We start from the raw sequence: 17,862 nt of genomic DNA, 5'->3' as shown, positions 1-17,862 counted from the left end.
CTCAGACATCGAGAAGCCTCACGGTAACTGGATTGTGAGCGAGCCCTCTGCAGTCCTGAGCCACCAAAAAGTCATCCCTGATGGTCAGTCCCACGGACCGCCTTTTGGAAACCCCTGGTGCTTTCTATCTCATAGAGACCGCTTTAGCCTGGATTTGTAGAAACCTGTGTCCATATTGATATGTTTCGAATTGTTTATTAGTCTGATAAGAGTAACCAATGGTCAATTGCAAAAAAAAAAAAAGGAAAATCCAGAAGAATAAAGAATATAAATCATCTCCACTCCCACACCTGTTAATCTGTCCATTTATATCCCTCCAGGCATTTTCTCTATAAATATTTTTAACAACAAAAAAGTATTCCGCTCCATGAACAATTTTGTTTATTAATCTTTTCTTAAGTTAAAATATAACGTGTGGTGATTCTATAGCTCTCCTCAACTTCATCTCTGTGTCCCCAAAGTGGCTAGTTTAATTCTTGCCACGGAGTAAATTTAGCACCCAGTAGATAATCTTAGCAATAAAATCCTACAATTCTAGGACTGAACGGTGTGTCAGCTGGGCTTCCGGAGAATAAATCTATGTCCAGTTTGCCACACAGGTTGCCCACAGTCCGTGCTTACCAACCTTGGAGGAAAAGACAGGGTCTGGCTGGTAAGGATAGCAGCCTTACCTAGGGCTTTTCCAGAGGGCTGAGGGACCCTGCCAAAGGCCAGGTCAGGGGCCTGAGGTGGGAGATGGCAGAGAAGATAGCCTGCTTATGACAACCCTGAGTGCCCATCTCAGAACCCAAGGGAAAGAAAGTTGTGAGAGGAGTTGGCTGCTCTCTTTGGAGTCAGAAAGGTCGTTGCTCAACTCTTTGGATTTTCCATCACAGCTGGGTAGGGGAGCGGGTCAGGCCGGGGAATGTCTCCTGTGAGCAGGTCCTTTTAAAGCCTCTTGGCTGGACTGATTTCCTCCCAGGAGCCAGGGAAGTGGTGGCCGGGGGTTAACCCCTCCACTCCCAAGGAATTTTCCCAGGGATGGGTGAGCTGGGAGCCTAGGCTCTTGGAAGGCAGAACTGCCTAGGGCAAGAGGCCTAAGGAGCCGTCAACTCTGGCTGGAGAAGCCTTCTCTGGGCTTGTTAAATCCAACAGGCATAATTGCATCCTGCTGACCTTAATTCCCCTGGCAGGTTTAACTGGCCCTGCCATTGCCCCACTTCCTGCCCTGCCCCTGCAGAGGCAAAGAGGGTAGCTGCACAGCTGGTGCAGTGCAGGGAAGCCCCTTCCTCAGGGTGGGCAGGGGCTCTGGCAGTCCCCAACTGGGTGGAGGAGGCTTTCCCACACCCTACCCCTGTGCTTCCAAGGGAGCACTGAGGAAGAAGCTTGGGGACTCCCAGAAAGCAGCTGACTGAAGCTGAGCTCAGCCCCAGGCAGGCAGCAGAAACAGCTGAGGCCTCTACCTGGGCTGTCCACACCATCATTGAACGCCTACAGTGCCGCAGGTGCTGTGCCAAGTCCTCTACACACATGGCTCATGAAATTCCCGGCCCCCTTGCGAGAGGAAGGCACTGGGCAGAGTGGTTACGAGCAAAGCCTTGGGGTAGGCGCTTCCAATCCCAGTGCTGTGATTTTGCCTTTCTGTGACTCAGTTTTCCTGTCACATCTGTAAAATGGGTATAGGATAGGTAACATCCATACAGCACTTACCATGCGTCCACGCACCGTTCTAAATGCCTGTGAGGTAGGTGCCCATCTTGCAGAGGCAACAGTGAAGGCATTTCCTCAGCCACACAGTTTAGGAGTTGCTGAGCTTCACTGACCTCCTACATTCCACCAGGTAGGGTCGTTATAGTGGGGGACACTTGTAAGGATGCTGACCCCAGTGCCGGGTATGTTTTGGTAAGAGTTGAGTAAATGCCACCTGTTGTTTGGGAATCATAATGGTAGCAAAAGTACCAAATAAAGCCACTGCTGTTGTCCCAGCTGGGATTTTGGCCACATTACATGGTGTCTCTGTGTTTGAATCTGGATTGTTTGAAGCCACTCATTGGCGATGTGACTTTGGGGACAAGCCATCTATCCTCTGAGCTTGTCCCTGCACCTTCAATTGTCCAACAGTTGCCCCCTAGAGTCCCTTGTGAAGTTCCAATGAGCTGGGTAAAGAACTTGGTGTAGTCAGGACTGGCACATAGTCAGGCCTGGCCCATAGTGGACACTCAGCAAGTGATCAGTATAGGGAACTGCAAGAATAACAAAGTGAGTGCCTGCAGGGGCTGTCATAGTAGAGTTATCCAGCAACCCAGTCCAGAGCCTTGGTGGTCACTCCGTTCTTTACTCATCAAACACTAATTGACTGTGTGCTGGGGACACAGGAGCAATATCCAGTCCCTGCCCTTGAGGGGCTCTCAGGCAGCCAGTCGTGGGATCAGCCCAGGACACTGAAGGAGGCCAGCAGCGGGGTGTTTGACGTTTCAAGCTAACCAGAAAATGTTGTGGAGAAGACAAATAGAGAGCCAAGAGCCCCCACTATTAGGCACAAACAGGAAGCGTTTCAACCTTTAGAAGCTACAAGATCCACAAAAAGGTACCCAGGAAATGGGAAGGCAAGAGAGGCTGAGAATTTCAGAGAAGACATACTTTAGGTTTTGAAAAAGGGCATCCCTTCCTTTTGCATGATTGGCAAGCCAGCACACTCCTTTGAGCCTCCACGTCTTCATCCAGAAAATGGGGTGAAAGCTCCCCACAGAGTTATTATCAATCTGATGTTTTGAAGACAGTATGTATAAAGCTAACAGCAGGCACTCAATAACATGGAGCTCAGAGGGGTTCAGATACCAGCTCAGCCCCTTACAAGCCGTATAACTTTGGGAAAGTTACTTAGCCTCTCGGCACCCCAGTTTCCCCATCTGTAATACTCTCTACCACACCAAGTTGTTGTGAAGATCCCATGAGCGAATCCACGTCACAGCACTTAGAACACGGCCTGGCATATGGGGTGTGCTACATAAGCATTAGCTATATTTTTGTTTCCTAGAAGAGGTAGACTGTCAACTGGACCTTGAAGGGGAGAAATGGAGATGAGGAGGGCCAGGCACAGGAGCTGAGGGACAGGTGAGGTGGGCAGAGCACAAGCAGTCAAGACTGGGGAAAGAGCTCCAGCCCCTGGCCTTGGCTAACCTGTACCGTTGACATTTGCTCTCTTAAAAAACATCAATAACACTATTTTGAATAGCAATGTGTTCACATAGTTCCTGGGTCCAATAAAAAACTAACAGGGTGTCCAGTGATGTCTCCCTCCCAGCCCATGCCCCCCAGTGTCTTGCACACCCTAGCAAAGAAATTTTTATATGTATACAGGTAAAAATGTATATCTCTATATAAATACAATATATATAAATATACTTTCCCCCCACTTCTGCACAAATGGTAGCATATTCTCCATGCTGCTCTGCACCTTGCTTTTTTCCCCACGTTGGAAGACACTGCATATCAGTTCATTAACAGCTTCCTCAGTTGTTTGGACACCACATATCCCTTGCTTAGACGTGCTACATTCTTGAGTCATTTCCCCTTCCTCCCTTTCATCCAAAGGCAGTGCTTGTTTCCCCCATTTGCTGTCAGAGGAACTGAGCCCGTGGAGCTGGAGGAGTGGACGGGATGCTGGAGTCAGCACCTCAACCCCGATGCCCCACTTCAGAGTTATTTCTAATGCACTCGGCTTTGGCTCGTTCTCAAGGCTCCCCTCCGAGAAAGGCTCTGGGCAGACAGCCCCTGGGTGATGGAAGGCCCTTCGGAGCATAACTTTCCCCAGCCAGCCTCCGGGATGGAGTGCCCTTTGGGTCCAGGCTAGCTAGCAGGAGATCTTCAGGAAGGATTCTCCACCAGGCCCTCTTTCCAGTCAGGGAACTGGAGAGAACTGGCTCATCTCAGGCCAGGGGTCTTTTGTGGCTACTCAGAGCAGCACCCCTCTCCCCAGGAGCTCCAGAAAAGGACATTTTCAGAAGAAAAAGCTTTCAGGTCCATGGATGTGTTGAGCAAATGCCTCTGAGCCAATTTCTTACCCAAAGATGATCCAAGTAGTTCCGGATGCCAGGGACTGGGGTCGTGGGCAGAGGTGGGTGCTGGGGTCAGGGTGATTGTCCCTGGGTCTGTGTGGCTCTAACCAGTTTCTGGGGACCCTAGGAGATGCAGCATGGGAAGTGGATGGAGTCCTGCCCTTCACCCTGCCTGATAGCCCCTCTTCTTCCAGTCCCCCTCCCCGATCCCGTGCAAGCCAGGGATCCTAGGCAAGGCCTGGAAAAAGGGCTGCTCCCCCTCCTGCCCCCTCCCTTGTCTCTTCCTGCTTGTCCCAACCCCACTCTCCCCCAGTTGGGCTGTGGGAAGAATGCCATGTCCTCTGAACAGGGGCCAAGAGTGACAGGTGGTGGCAGTCCGAGCTGCATGGCCCCTGGTGTAAGAGATCCTCTCCCCCGTCCCCGCCTCCACTGCCAGCGCCCCTGCCTCCACCTCTGCCCACCCAGCCCAGTCCCTTACAACCACACCAGGACTGCTCCTGGGTGGCTGCTGCGCGACAGACAGCCACTAGTCTCCCCTCTCTGCTTCAGGTACCTCTCTCCCCTCAGCCACCTGGCCTTGGGCTCCTGTCTTTCCACAGCCAGACAAGAGGAGGAATCCGACAGCCTGACATACCTCACTCTTCTTTCTGCAGCTAGAAAGACTTGAGTTAGACGCAAAGCAGCACACGCCTCCTTACCTCATGGCGACGGAAAACGGAGCAGTCAAGCTGGGAATCCAGAGCCCGTCAACAGGTGCCAAGCTGGGGCAAGAGACAGAGGGAGGAGCTTGGGAAGGAGTGTTTGAATCCAGGCTCAGGCAGGATCCTTAGTGGGAAGCTCTGTGCTGGAGGCCTCTTTGCGCAGGCCACGGGGGACACAGAAATCAGAATATTCTCTGGATAGGGTGGGGCTGAGGCCAGAGCCTGTATGAAGCCCTCCCCAAAGAGACTGGGAAAATATGAGGCCTCCATGGATGGTTGTGTGGGCACCTACACCCTTCGGGCAAGGGATCAAAGTGGGCGTCAAGGCCTCCCACCAAGGACCTCCAAGGTCTGGCAGCCCATACCTAGGGCCCCATCAAGTGGGACCTGGAAGGGGACCTGGGCCTAGAGCTGGTCTCTGCCCAGCCTGGCTTGGGGGGGGGAGGGCAGGAACAGGGCAGATCCTGAGTGACCTCTCACCTCCTTTGTAGACAAGGCACCCAAAAGTGCAGCAGACAAGGGACCCCCGGCTGCAGAGAAAGAGCCTGGACCCCCAGACCCAAAGAAGAATCCTAGCTCCCCAGACCCAGAGAAAGAACCTGATCCACCCAACCTGAAGAAAGATGACAAAGCCCCCACCTCAGAGAAAGGGGATGGTGCCCTGGTCCAGCCCTCAACTAGCAGCCGGGACCCTGAGGGAGAGTGGGGCCTGGGCGGGGGGCCTGCTGAGGGCAGTGCTGGGCAGCTGGCAGATCTGCCCCAGCCAACTGCAACCACTGAGACCAGCGCCAAGAAGCCCATGGCTGAGCAGGGGACCTCCGGCAGCCAGGACCCTGGAGAGCCCAAGGTGGCCAAGAAGGCAGCAGAGAACCTGGCCTCAGTCAGGAGGGGCTCACCCGCCTTCCTGCACAGTCCCAGCTGCCCTGCCAGCATCTCCAGGTGAGTGCCCCTGCCAGGGAGCAGGGAGGGGTCCTGCAGCTCTGTCCCCAGGGGTCATGCTTAGTTCCCCCATCCTGGGCGTCACTGTCATTGCATCCCATGCTGTGGAGGGTCATTCTGACACTCAACACCCCCTGTCCTGGGCATTGGTCCTGTCACCTTGTCCCCCTGCAGAAACCAGGATTTTGCCATAGTTCATAGAAGCCTATGATGCCAGACAGGAGAGGGCCTGCCAGATGGCTGGGTCAAGCACCTGTAGGCATCTGGAGACCAGAGTTTGCTTTACTACATGAACTTGGGTTAGCCAAGGGCAGGGCTAGGGATCAGGAGGCAAGGATGACCCTTCTTCTTAATGATAATTATTGATCTACTATGAAAAAATGACTGAGAAGTGCATCAGTAGGCCATTACTAATACTTCCCCATAACCATGACATAGTACCAGGCTTATTATGCAATTGGTTTCACTTACCTTCATGCTAATCATATTAGTAAGGTTGTTATGGATATACTGCAACCTATACTAATAACACTAATTTGATCATTGTGTATTAATATCACATCACGTAAAAACCACAGTTTTTATGAAGCAAGAGGTACGCCGTCTCCCTGATTGTGTCCCCATGATGATTAACCGTATCAGCATTCTTACTAATAGTTATTAATGATCTATTAGTGTGTTGATTGTCAAGATAATGGCCACACCATTCACTGGGATTTTGTACAAGGTGAATTTGGGGAGGGCAGGATTGGAAGCATGGAGGCCTCCCCAGGGCAGAAGACTGAGGCCGCTGAGGGTTTCACCTCTGTGTTCTCTCCTTCTAGCCCTGAGAAGCTCCTGGCTGAGAAGCCCCCAAGTGAGGAATTGGGCCTTGTCTTTGAAGGGGTGCCCGTGAGCCCTGGCCCCGTGGATCCGGGGCCAGCCAAAGTGGCAGAAGGAGGGAAGAACACCCCGGAAGGGAGCCAGAAGGAAGCAGGAGAGAAAGCCCCAGGCCAGGCTGGCCAGGCTAAAGTGCAAGAGGATACTCCAAGTGGGATAGAGTTCCAGGCTGTTCCCTCGCAGAGATCGGAGGTGGGGCAGGCCCTCTGCCTCACACCCAGGGAGGAGGACTGCTTCGAGATTTTAGGTGGGCCATGGGCAGGGGGGAAACCCTGGTGGCCTAGTGGTTAAGAGCTATGGCTGCTAACCAAAAGGTCAGCAGTTTGAATCTTCCAGGTGCTCCTTGGAAACTCTACCAGGCAGTTCTACTCTGCCCTACAGGGTCGCTATGAGTCAGGATGGACTTGAGGGCAGTGGGTTTGGTTTGGGTTTTTTTATGGGCGGGGCAGGGCTGGGGCTTCCCTGGGGCCTGAGGAGGGGGGAGGGGTATCTCCCCCATGTGTCTCCATTCAGAGGGCTGAACTGTCCAGAGCCATGCCTTACCCAGGCCCATCTGGACACACAACCCCAGAAAGTAAGAGTTCCTGAGCCCTATTGACAGATGGGAAAGCGGTGGCTCACAGAAGGGGACATGAAGCACCCTAAAATTCACAGCTAGAATGTGGCAGAGACAGGATTTGAACCCAAGACAGCCTGAGTGCAGAGCCTACTTTTGACTTTCTTCTACTTTGGCCACAACAGGGTAGAAAACTCAGGCAGGTTGTCTAGGGAGCCTGACCACTGGGCCAACACAAACTCCGCAGACAGCAGAATTTGCAGTCGGGCTGCAGAGAGGCTCACATGCCAGGCTTTGGTAGTTAAATTTCATTCTGGAGGTCATGGGAGCCGTAGAGGGTTCATGAGTGGAGGAGCACAGGCATGTGTGTGTGGAAGCAGTGACCAAGGGAGCTGGACATGTGAGATGGGGCAGGGCCGTGGAGTGGCCCTAACTGACCATCAGACAAGGTTTATTGAGTGCGCAGCAAGGAGCCACCAAGCATGAGCGTGCTTGTCGAGCAGGTGAACAGGGACAAGGCCTGGGCAGGGTGGGGCAGGGCTGGGGGTGGGGTGAGATGGGGTCAGGAGAGCCCAGAATGTCCTGACACCCCCCCCCTTCTCCAGGCCGAGGTGCCCTGGGAGACCCGCCAGCTTGCCTGGTGAGTGGCACGATGCCACCCAGACAGGGTGGGAGGACCTGGCGGCTGGGTGGCAGCCAGGAGCCTTGCCTCCTCCCCAGCAGCGGCAGAGACCTCCTCCCCACCCCACCCACAAATCACATCCTCGGGGTGATGGGACCTGAACAACCTCCAAGGGCCATCTGATTTATCACCAGCCGGCTTCCCTGCCACCTATGCTATTTATAAAGAGGTTTCCATTCCCGATGACTCAGCCTGGGGGCAGCCAAGACCGACTGTTCTCCATGATTGCCACCAGATGGCAGCCTCTCTCTACTAAACCTTTCAGTCCCAGTCCCCCATGGCCATGCGTGCCCGGATTGGACACTCTTTCTCCTAGGTCTGGCCAGCATTGTGGTGACGTTAGAGGGGAGGCTAGGAAGGTCCCACCACTTGCCATCATTCAGACATAGCAACCCCACTCTCTGGCATCCCACCTTTTTGGCTGCCCCCCCCTTTTTTTTCCAATGGAAATGCAGATATCTTGGGATGGGATTTTCATGCCTCATCCCTGTGGAGGGTCTAGGAAATCCAGTCAGCTTCCCCATTGTTCTGAGGGGAGAAGCTGAGTCTCCCTCTTTGAGAGGCAGAGACTGCCCCAAGCTGAAATTGGAAACTGGGTCCCAACCTCTATCCTGGATCAGTATCACTTGGAGAACTTCTATGGAGGGGGATGAGCCAAGCAGGAGGGGTGGTACCCAGGTGAGCCCTCAGCAGCCCCCGCCCGGCCCTGACTGTGATGACTCTGCTCTGTTCCCCAGATGATTGCCCGCCACCCCCCGCCCCCTTCCCCCACCGCATCGTGAAGCTGAGGACTGGAAACGTCAACAGTGAATTCAGCATCAACTCCAAGGATGCTCTGGGAGGGTGAGCGCTGGACCCCACATCACTGGCACAGGGGAGGAGGTGCAAGTAGCCTGCCCCAGTCTTCCCAGGGACAAGCCTAGACACACCCACTTGGACATGACACACTGCAACACACTCACTTCTACATGGCCACACACTGTCGTGTGCAAGCCATCATATGTGCTGTGATGTGCTTGGTGTCATTGTCACTCATACAGACATGCCATCAGACAAACCATTCAGAATTTCCCATACGAAACAGACAGTAGTTTCCTGGCTGTCTTGGTTTCAGGCCCACACTCTGACCCTCTCATGGTGACTCCTGCTGTACAAACAGCCCTAACACAGTCTGGTACCTCTACAAATACTGGCCTCCCTCCTGCCCTGGCGTACCTTCCCCCAGGGCCCAAAGCCCCCAGGCCTCTGTCCACCATAAGCCTACCTATCTGGGCTGTGCATCTTCGGCCATCCTCCCTGTGAGCCTCCTCTTCCTGCACACATGGCTTGTGTGGTTCCAAGAATATGCCTCAGCCCCTGTCCCAGCAGCACGCCTCCCAGCTTCAGAAGGGAGGTGGGGCTGGTTGGGCCAAGTGTCCCCTACCTTACAGGGGAGGCCCCAAGACCACCACCAGGTCTGGGCTGAGGTGGCAGCAGAGCGCACCTTTCCCTTCCCATCCCCTTTGGAGCCCCCTCACCCAGCCTTTTCCCATCCAGCGGCAAGTTTGGAGCGGTGTGCACTTGCACAGAAAAATCTACTGGCCTCAAGCTGGCAGCCAAGGTCATCAAGAAACAGACCCCCAAAGACAAGGTAGTGGGGGGTGGGTGCTGGCTGCGTGGGAGGGGGAGGGGATCCTTGGAGTGGGTGCCTCTCACCTCCCTCCACCCATGCCTCTGAGCAGAGGCCTGGTGTGGGAGCCCTGATGCATTGCAGATGTAACTCGGATAGACAAACAGACAGTCCTGCTAGAGGGACCCGACTTCCTATAATCATAGGCCAGACACCTCAGTTTGTGAATTTATTCTGGTGACTTCCTCTTCTAGCAAGGGATACTCATGCCCTCTGACTCAATTCAGTAACGGCGGATGAGTGCTGGCTCTGGGCTAGGCCCTGTGCTGGGCACTGAGGGGCCAGAAGTGAAGAGGACGTGCCCCACCCCTAGGCTGCTGACCCCAAGGTAAAGAGGTCCATCTAGAGCCTTGCCTCCAGCTCCCAGCCCAGGGCTGGCTCAGTAGAGGCCTTGAGCAGTGTTAGCCCAAGGAATGGATGAACACGGGCAGAGGCTCCTGTGGAGTGAAGGAGTCCTGTGTGTGAAGTGGTGATGACAACGCAGCAACCTAGAGTGCCCAGAGCTGTAACTCAGGGTTGAAGGCCTGTCTCAGTTCAAGGGGTTGTAGAAACTTCCTGGACACATGAGTGAAGGCTTTGAAGAATAGGATAGTGGTTTCCAGCAAAGAAAGCAGAGAAGAGAGCATCAGGTGGAAGAGACTGTGGGAGGAAAGGCCTGAGGGCAAGAAACAGCAGTACCTGCTGAGATCCTGTGGAATTGAGGCAGGTAGACTGAGAACTTAGGTCCTGGGTGCTCCAGGCAGAGATAACAGCACATGTACAGGCCCAGAGCCTCGAGAGAACATGGCAGGTAGCTCCAGGTTGTGGCAGCCCTGTGATTTTCCATGGACGCTCTCAGCACATTGTAAATAGGACCATGGGCTTCTCAGTCTCTTCCCGCTTGACAGGACCAGGACTCATCTTATTGTTGACTGGGTCCCCAGATCTCTAACTCGGGACCTGGTTTGGTGTAGGTTGTTGTTGTTAGGCGCTGTTGAGTTGATTCCTACTCATAAAAAAAAAAAATTTACTCATAGCCACCCTAAATACAACAAAAGGCAATACTGCCAGGTCCTGCACCATCCTCACAACCGTTGCTATGCCTGAGCCCATTGTTGCAGCCACCGTGGCAACCCATCTCAATGAAGGCCTTCCTCTCTTTCACTGACTCTTTACCAAGCCTGACGTCCTTCTCCTGGGATTGGTTCCTCCTGATAAAACGTCCCAAGTATGTGAGACGAAGTCTTGCCATTCTTGTTTTAAGGAGCATTCTGGCTTTACTTCTTCTAAGACAGACTTTTTGTTCTTCTGGCAGTCCGTGGTGTATGTGATATTCTTCACCGACACCTTAATTCAAAGTGATCCACTCTTCTTCGGTCTTCCTTATTCTTTGCCCAGCTTTCCTGTGCATATGAGCTTATTGAAAATAGCAGGGCTTGGGTCAGGAGCACCTCAGTCCTTAATGTGACATATTTCCTTTTCAACACTTTAAAGAGGTCTTTTGCAGCAGACTTGCCCAATGCAATATGTCATTTGATTTCTTGACTGCTGCTTCTGTGGGCACTGATCGTGGATCCAAGTAAAATGAAATCCTTGACAACTTCAATCTTTTCTGCGTTTATCATGATGTTGCTTATTGGTCCAGTTGTGAGGATTTTTGTTTCCTTTATGTTGAGGTGTAATCCATACTGAAGACTGTGGTCTTTGATCTTCATCAGTAAGTGCTTCAAGTCCTCTTCACTTTCAGCAAGCAAGGCTGTGTCATCTGCATAATGCAGGTTGTTAATGAGTCTTCCTGAGGAAGGCTCAGCACAGGAGCTCTGTATGTATGTGCTATGTCAATCAATTTGAGTCACTTCTTTTTTTTTTTATCATGAAAACATGTAACACAACATTTGCCAATTCAACGCTTTTCAGGTAATCAATCTTGAGCCATTTCTTCATTAATTATTAAGCCCCTTTTTTGAGTCACGGGCTGTGCCAGGTGCTGGACAACATGATATGCTAGAAAAGAGGGAGATTCAATTGTGGGGAAAGGGCAGTATCGAGGGTTTAATATTGGACATGGTAGATTTGTGATGCCTCTTAGACATCCAAGGGAGATGGTAAGTAGGCAACTGGAGATATTGGACTCCGGAGCTCAAGGAAGAGCTTAGAGATGGAAATATATATTTGGGGATCAGTCACATTTGGGGGGAATGTAAAATCGTGGGACTAGGATGAAAACTCCCAGGGAGCAGGTATAGACAGGGAAGAGATGAAGTGAGAGGATGGAGCCCTGGGAAGAGGAGGAGGAGAACCAGCAAAGGCAAGGTGTCCCAGCAGGAATGACGGGAGGTGGCACTGAGGAGAGAATGGTGCATGCATAGAGGTCCCCTTACAGAGGGGAATGTATACCCCTGCCCAGAGGCTCCAGGAGGAAGGAAGGGACTGAAGTAGGAGGAGGACAGGGTCTTGGGGGTGGTGAAGACAACAGATGTGGGGTGGGAAGAGATAGAAGGCAAGGCAGCCAGTGAAGAGGAGGCTGGCAGTGGTCTAGGCGAGGCCCAATGGGTCTGGTGGAGGCCACAGGTACAGAGGGTGAAGGCAGCGTGTGATGAGACTTGGATGGTAGCCCTGACTTCTGATCCTCAGGAAATGGTGATGCTAGAGATTGAGGTTATGAACCAGCTCAACCACCGCAACCTGATCCAGCTCTACGCAGCCATTGAGACCCCGCACGAGATCGTCCTGTTCATGGAGTAGTGAGTGCAGTGGTGGTGGGAGGCCTGGGTGGGGGTCTGCAGGCCCGGAAGCAAGCCTGTAGAGGGATCTGTGCACACAGCATCGAGGGCGGCGAGCTCTTCGAGAGGATTGTGGATGAGGACTACCAGCTGACGGAGGTGGACACCATGGTGTTCGTGAGGCAGATCTGTGACGGGATCCTCTTCATGCACAAGATGAGGGTTCTGCACCTGGACCTCAAGGTACTGGCACCAGGCCTGTTGGGGGGGGGGCGGGCGGGAGCAGCGCCCAGCCATCCAAATCAGCGCCGTAGCCATCCATTCCTCCATCCTCCCATCTCTCCTTCTCTTCCTCTATCCATGCTTCCCCTCAAAATTGAAAAGGGTTTAATTGAGCACACACTAAGGGCCAGAGAGTGAAAGAAGACTTGGTCTCAGCTCTCATGGAGCTTCTAGTCTAGTCCTAAGTACTTGCTGGAAGGGTCCCAAGCTCAGTGTCTCACCCATACCAAAAAAACCAAACCCGTTGCCATCGAGTTGATTCCGACTCACAGCAACCCTATAGGACAGAGTAGAACTGCCCTGTACAGTTTCCAAGGAGCGCCTGGGGGATTTGAACTGCTGACTCTTTGGTTAGCAGCCGAAGCACTTAACCACTAGGCCACCAGGGTTTCCGTCTCACCCATGGAAGTTAATCAGAAGTTAATCAGAGCTGCAAAAGGATCAACTTCAGTGTTGGCACTAATGAACATTTGTTCACTGAGTCAACAATCAATAAATATTTACTGGGGGCCTACTATCTGCCAAGGAGTCTCTGGGCAGTACAAACAGTTAATGCGATCAGCTGCTTAAGTGGAAGGTTGGAGTTTCAAGTCCACCCAGAGGTACCTCAAGAGAAAGGTCTGATGACCTACTTCTAAAAAACCCGCCATTGAAAACCTGTGAGCACAGTTCTCCTCTGGCTCACATGGGGTCTCCATGAGTTGGAATTGACTTGATTTTTTTTTATCCGCCAGGCAGTGTTCTAGGTGGTAGAGATCCAGGTTTAAAATTGATAGAAGTCCTTGCTGGGTGACTTTGTCTGAGCCTCAGTTTCCTTAACTATAAAATGGGGGTGGATGGTAACAGTATCTGCTCAAACAGGATAGGGGTGTTGGGGGGAAAGTGACTGACTGACACAGCCTGCGTGTTGTGGGTTGCCGCCAGCACCATCCCTAACAGGGGAGACAAGAACAGCCCATCTTAGACAGAACAGGGACAGGTGCAGCCCTCCGCTCCCAAGGGGCTTTCTCGGGGGGCCCTGGGCTGGCACCTGACCCTAGGGAACGCCTCTTCTTTGGAATAGCTGAAACACCTTTGTTCTTTAGTGCTTCTAAACGAAGGCACATCCCACGTGAGCCAGCCTTGTGCTTCCAGGCCTCAGCAGCCACCACCCCTATCTGGGCCTCAGGACCCTCTCTGGGCCTGTGTGGGCATGCCTGGTTGGTCTCTGAGGGTCTGTCTGCTTTGACAGCCTGGGCTTTGGTGGACCTGGGGAGGCAGAGGGTAAGCTGGGTCAGAGGCTGATCCAGGGCCCCCTTTCTCCGCAGCCAGAGAATATCCTGTGTGTCAACACCACTGGCCATTTGGTGAAGATCATTGACTTCGGTCTGGCACGGAGGTACCATCTGGTGGCCGGGGGGGGGAGGGGAGGACAGGTCAGGCATCTGAGGTCAGCAGGGGATGGGGTGGTGGTGGAGGGTGCCCAGGAATGAACCAGGAGCTGTGCTCTGAATTCTCGTTCTTTCCCAAGGTACAACCCCAAAGAGAAGCTGAAGGTGAATTTTGGGACCCCAGAGTTCCTGTCACCTGAGGTGGTGAATTACGACCAAATCTCCGATAAGACAGACATGTGGAGTATGGGGGTCATCACCTACATGCTGTGAGCCCCAAGGGAGGGTGGGTTTTTTTGGGGTAGGGGCACGTGGGCAGGGAGCCAAGGGCCAAGACTGGTCTTGGAGTCCTGGTGAGGTGGTCCCACCTCCATGGTCCCTTAGTCTGGGTTTTTTTTGGGGCGGGGGAGTGCTAGGGAGAGCCAAGGAAGGGGAACTTCGTACCCATTTTATAAATGAATAAACCAAGGCTTCTAAAGGCTTTTGGAAACATAAGTGTCCTAGCCCAGGACTCTGGACAGCAGATCTCTGATGACCCCAGAGCAGGGTGGAGGGATAGCAGACATCTTTTGTGCACTCACCATGTGAATTGCACTCACCATTCCTCATCTTCACTGTAACCTTGAGAAGCTGGGATGATTATGCCCATTTTACAGATGAGAAGAGTGAGGCTCAGAGAGGGGAAGTGACTTGCCCAAGGTCACCCAGCCAGATTCAAACCCAGGTCTGTCCCACTCAAGAGGCTGGGGGTCTTTTCAGCACATGGTGCTACCACCTAGGATCTGTCCCCATCCCTTGATCCCCAAAGGTGACTCAGTATCTCCAGTCTCACCTCCCTGCTCTCCTCCCACCTCTCCCTCCAGGCTGAGTGGCCTCTCCCCGTTCCTGGGAGACGATGACACAGAGACCCTAAACAACGTTCTGTCTGCCAACTGGTACTTTGATGAGGAGACCTTTGAGGCCGTGTCAGATGAGGCCAAAGACTTTGTGTCCAATCTCATCGTCAAGGACCAGAGGTAAGGCTGACCCCAGGAGGTGAACCCCCTGTGTGCAAATTGAGTGTGTATGTGTTCAGGCGCACATGCCAACGGGGTGGGAACAGACCAGGAGGCTGGCTGGGCTCTGGCACCCCATCAGCCTGCCCCCACCGTCACCATGCTGTCCCCTCCCCACAGGGCCCGGATGAGCGCTGCCCAGTGCCTCGCCCACCCCTGGCTCAACAACCTGGCAGAGAAAGCAAAGCGCTGTAACCGACTCCTCAAGTCCCAGATCTTGCTTAAGAAATACCTCATGAAGAGGCGCTGGAAGGTACAGCTGGCCTGGGGGCAGGGAGGGGATGGAGGGTCCTCTGGGTAAGAAGAGGTCCTGGTGCCAGGTCCCAGGCCAGCCTGCTCGGCCTCAGCAGGTTCTGGTGTCCAGCCCAGCCCTGTCTGGAAAATGCCAGGTTTCTCTCTTTGTCCTGGCCTGGCTCCTGCCCTGAAGCAGTGACCTTCCACCACGCCTGCCACCTTGCCCCAGAGCTGGGTCAGGCTCAGGAAAAGGTCCTTCCTTCATTTTGCAAAAGTTGATTGTGCATCGGCTACTGAGGATACAACTGAAAAAAAGAACCGAGGATCTCAGTTGTGTGGGCATCCTTTTGGAGGGGTGGAAGGGAGTCATTAGAAGGAGTTAAGGCCTCTAGAAAAAAATAAGGGGGGTAGGGTCAGGAGCATCAAGAGGCTGTACTTTGAAATAGGGTGGCCAAGGAGGGCTCACTGAGAAGGAGCATGGAGGTGAGGCAGGGAGCTGGCATGGGGGAAAAATGTTCCAGACAGAGGGAACAGCCTGTGCCGAGACCCCGAGGCAGAGCATGGTTGGCCACTCTGAGGAACATGACTTTCTATTTTACATAAGGCTAAGCATGACTGGAGTGACTTGAGAGAGGGCGGTTGGAGGGGTGAAGTCAGAAAGGAACGGGGGGCAGGGTGTGAAGGGGCTCGTCAGCCACGGTGAGGGTTTTTTTTTTTTTTTTTTTTACTTGGGGTGAAATAGGAGTTGTTGGAGGGTTTTTGAGCAGGTCAGGGCTGGCTTCCACGTATGTTGAATGAATGAAGAAATCCTTCTTTATGCAGCACCACGTCACCCCTTGTGACCATTTTGGACACTGCACCCTCCCTGGTCTCTAACCCTTCTGGAATGAAGGGGACTTGAAGAAAGACGGGGAGTCTCTGGGTAGTGCAAACAGTTAACATGCTTGGCTGCTAACCGAAAGGTTGGAGGTTGAATCCACCCAGAGGTGCCTTGGAAGATAGGCCTGGCAACCTACTCCCAAAAAATCAGCCATTGAAAACTCTATGGAGCACAGTTCTACTCTGACACACATGGAGTCACCATGAGAACTGGTTAAGAAAGACACCCAGCTCCCTCACAGCTTCTCCCATGCCCCATTGCTGACTGTGACCCCTCTCACCTCTCCCTCATCCCCCAGAAAAACTTCATTGCCGTCAGCGCTGCCAACCGCTTTAAGAAGATCAGCAGCTCCGGGGCACTGATGTCTCTAGGGGTCTGAGCCTGGGAGCGGCTGAGGCCTGGATGCAGCCTCACAGTGGCCGGGGCAGAAGTCACCACAGCCCAGAAGGCCAGAATAGACAGGCCAGACCCCCGGTGTGGCTGGCCAGGACAAGGCTGCACCAGGCTGGAAGGCTTGGGACTCCTCATACCCCCACACAGTGACCGCTTCTGCCAACGTGAGCTGCCTTGGAGTGTGGCCTGGATCCATCCTGCTACCGCCTCCCCAGACAGCACTTTGGCCCATCAGCCACGGCCAGACTCCACAGTCCCCAGTGAAGCCACTCCCTGTTACCTCCCCAACTTCCCTTTTGAACTGCTGCCCTGGAACCCCTGCTTTGCCCCTTCTGGGCCATCCCTGGCCTGGGCTTGCTCCTAGCTGGGATGGGAGGGGTGGGGGTCCCAGGGTGTGGGGCTTCTGTGGTTGTGGATGGGAGGCTCCTGGTGGGGCAGGAAGACAGCAATGCTGATTCCTGAGGCCCAGCTGCCAGGGAGACAGAGCAGGCTTTGTGAAAAAGGACCTCCATGCCCCCGCCCGCCTCCCCACTCCCAACAGATAAGGCCTAACACACACCATCTGGCCTGGGCTCGGCCCCCGCCCACCTTCCTTGCGACCACCAACACACAGGAACTCTGTGTAAGAGAGAGGGCGCCCAGCCCAGGCCTGGCGGAGGGGAAGGGGAGAAGCCTGGGGGACACAGGAGACCACCCCCGAGCCTGCCTGAGGGCCAAGCCAGACCCAACCTAGCCACTTGGGGCCCCATCCCGGGGGTCACCCAGGCAGGGAGAGGGCCCTCGGGTGACAGCTCAGCAGGCCCAGAGGAGTGGCATAGGCCGTCGGGCATCCCCCAACCTGCTCTCCGCTTGTGCCTTGTAAATAAATGTACAGGTTGGATGCGGCTATCTTGCCTCTCTAAGTGGGTGCACCCACACGTGTGTGAAGTTACAGACGACCGCCGTCACTGAGCACCACCTCGTGCCTGGCGCTTTAGTATGTCCTTTTGAGAAGTGTAGTAGTTACTGAGGCTCAAGAGCCAGACGGCCCAGTGTGTGAACTCAGCAAGTGGCTTCCCAGGTTTGTGCCTCAGTTTTCTCACCTGTGAGAGGGAGCTCACAACAGCCAGCACTTGGGTGATTACTGTGTGTCAGGCTCTATTCAAGCGTTTTTACATACATTAATTCATTTAATCCTCTCAAAACGTTATGAGGTAAATGCTATTCCTGTTTTACCAAGGAGGACACTGAGGCAGGTACAGTGAGGCAGTGATAGGACCTACTGCAAAGGATGGTGTGATGGTCGCACAAGTCAGTACAGACTCTGCACTCGGCACCGGTTCTCAGCACGCGGAGGCACTCGGTGAACTCAAGCACTGGGGCAGGTGCTGTTAGCCTCACTTGACAGATGAGAAAACTGAGGCTCAGAGAGGGGGAGGGACTTGAAGGCTACTCAACAAGTCAGGGGCTGGGGCTTGAAATCAACCCCACCCTGCTTCTCACT

General features: G+C 53.6%; 1 protein-coding gene across 1 annotated transcript; it reads left to right on the top strand.

Moving 5' to 3' along the window:
- Window positions 1–4,641: 4,641 nt before the first annotated feature.
- MYLK2 (myosin light chain kinase 2) lies at window positions 4,642–16,452 on the top strand. Its single transcript, XM_049869776.1, has 12 exons — window positions 4,642–4,790; window positions 5,230–5,677; window positions 6,502–6,803; window positions 8,532–8,637; window positions 9,331–9,424; window positions 12,077–12,186; window positions 12,267–12,408; window positions 13,755–13,825; window positions 13,958–14,086; window positions 14,681–14,833; window positions 14,993–15,125; window positions 16,285–16,452. Exons 1-12 carry the CDS (start codon window positions 4,739–4,741, stop codon window positions 16,363–16,365), a joined length of 1,821 nt encoding a protein of 606 aa, XP_049725733.1. The 5' UTR covers window positions 4,642–4,738; the 3' UTR covers window positions 16,366–16,452.
- Window positions 16,453–17,862: the final 1,410 nt, after the last annotated feature.

This window comes from Elephas maximus, chromosome 25 (assembly GCF_024166365.1).
Source record: "Elephas maximus indicus isolate mEleMax1 chromosome 25, mEleMax1 primary haplotype, whole genome shotgun sequence".
NCBI classification, from domain to species: domain Eukaryota; kingdom Metazoa; phylum Chordata; class Mammalia; order Proboscidea; family Elephantidae; genus Elephas; species Elephas maximus.
This window is presented reverse-complemented; position numbering and strand designations above follow the sequence as displayed.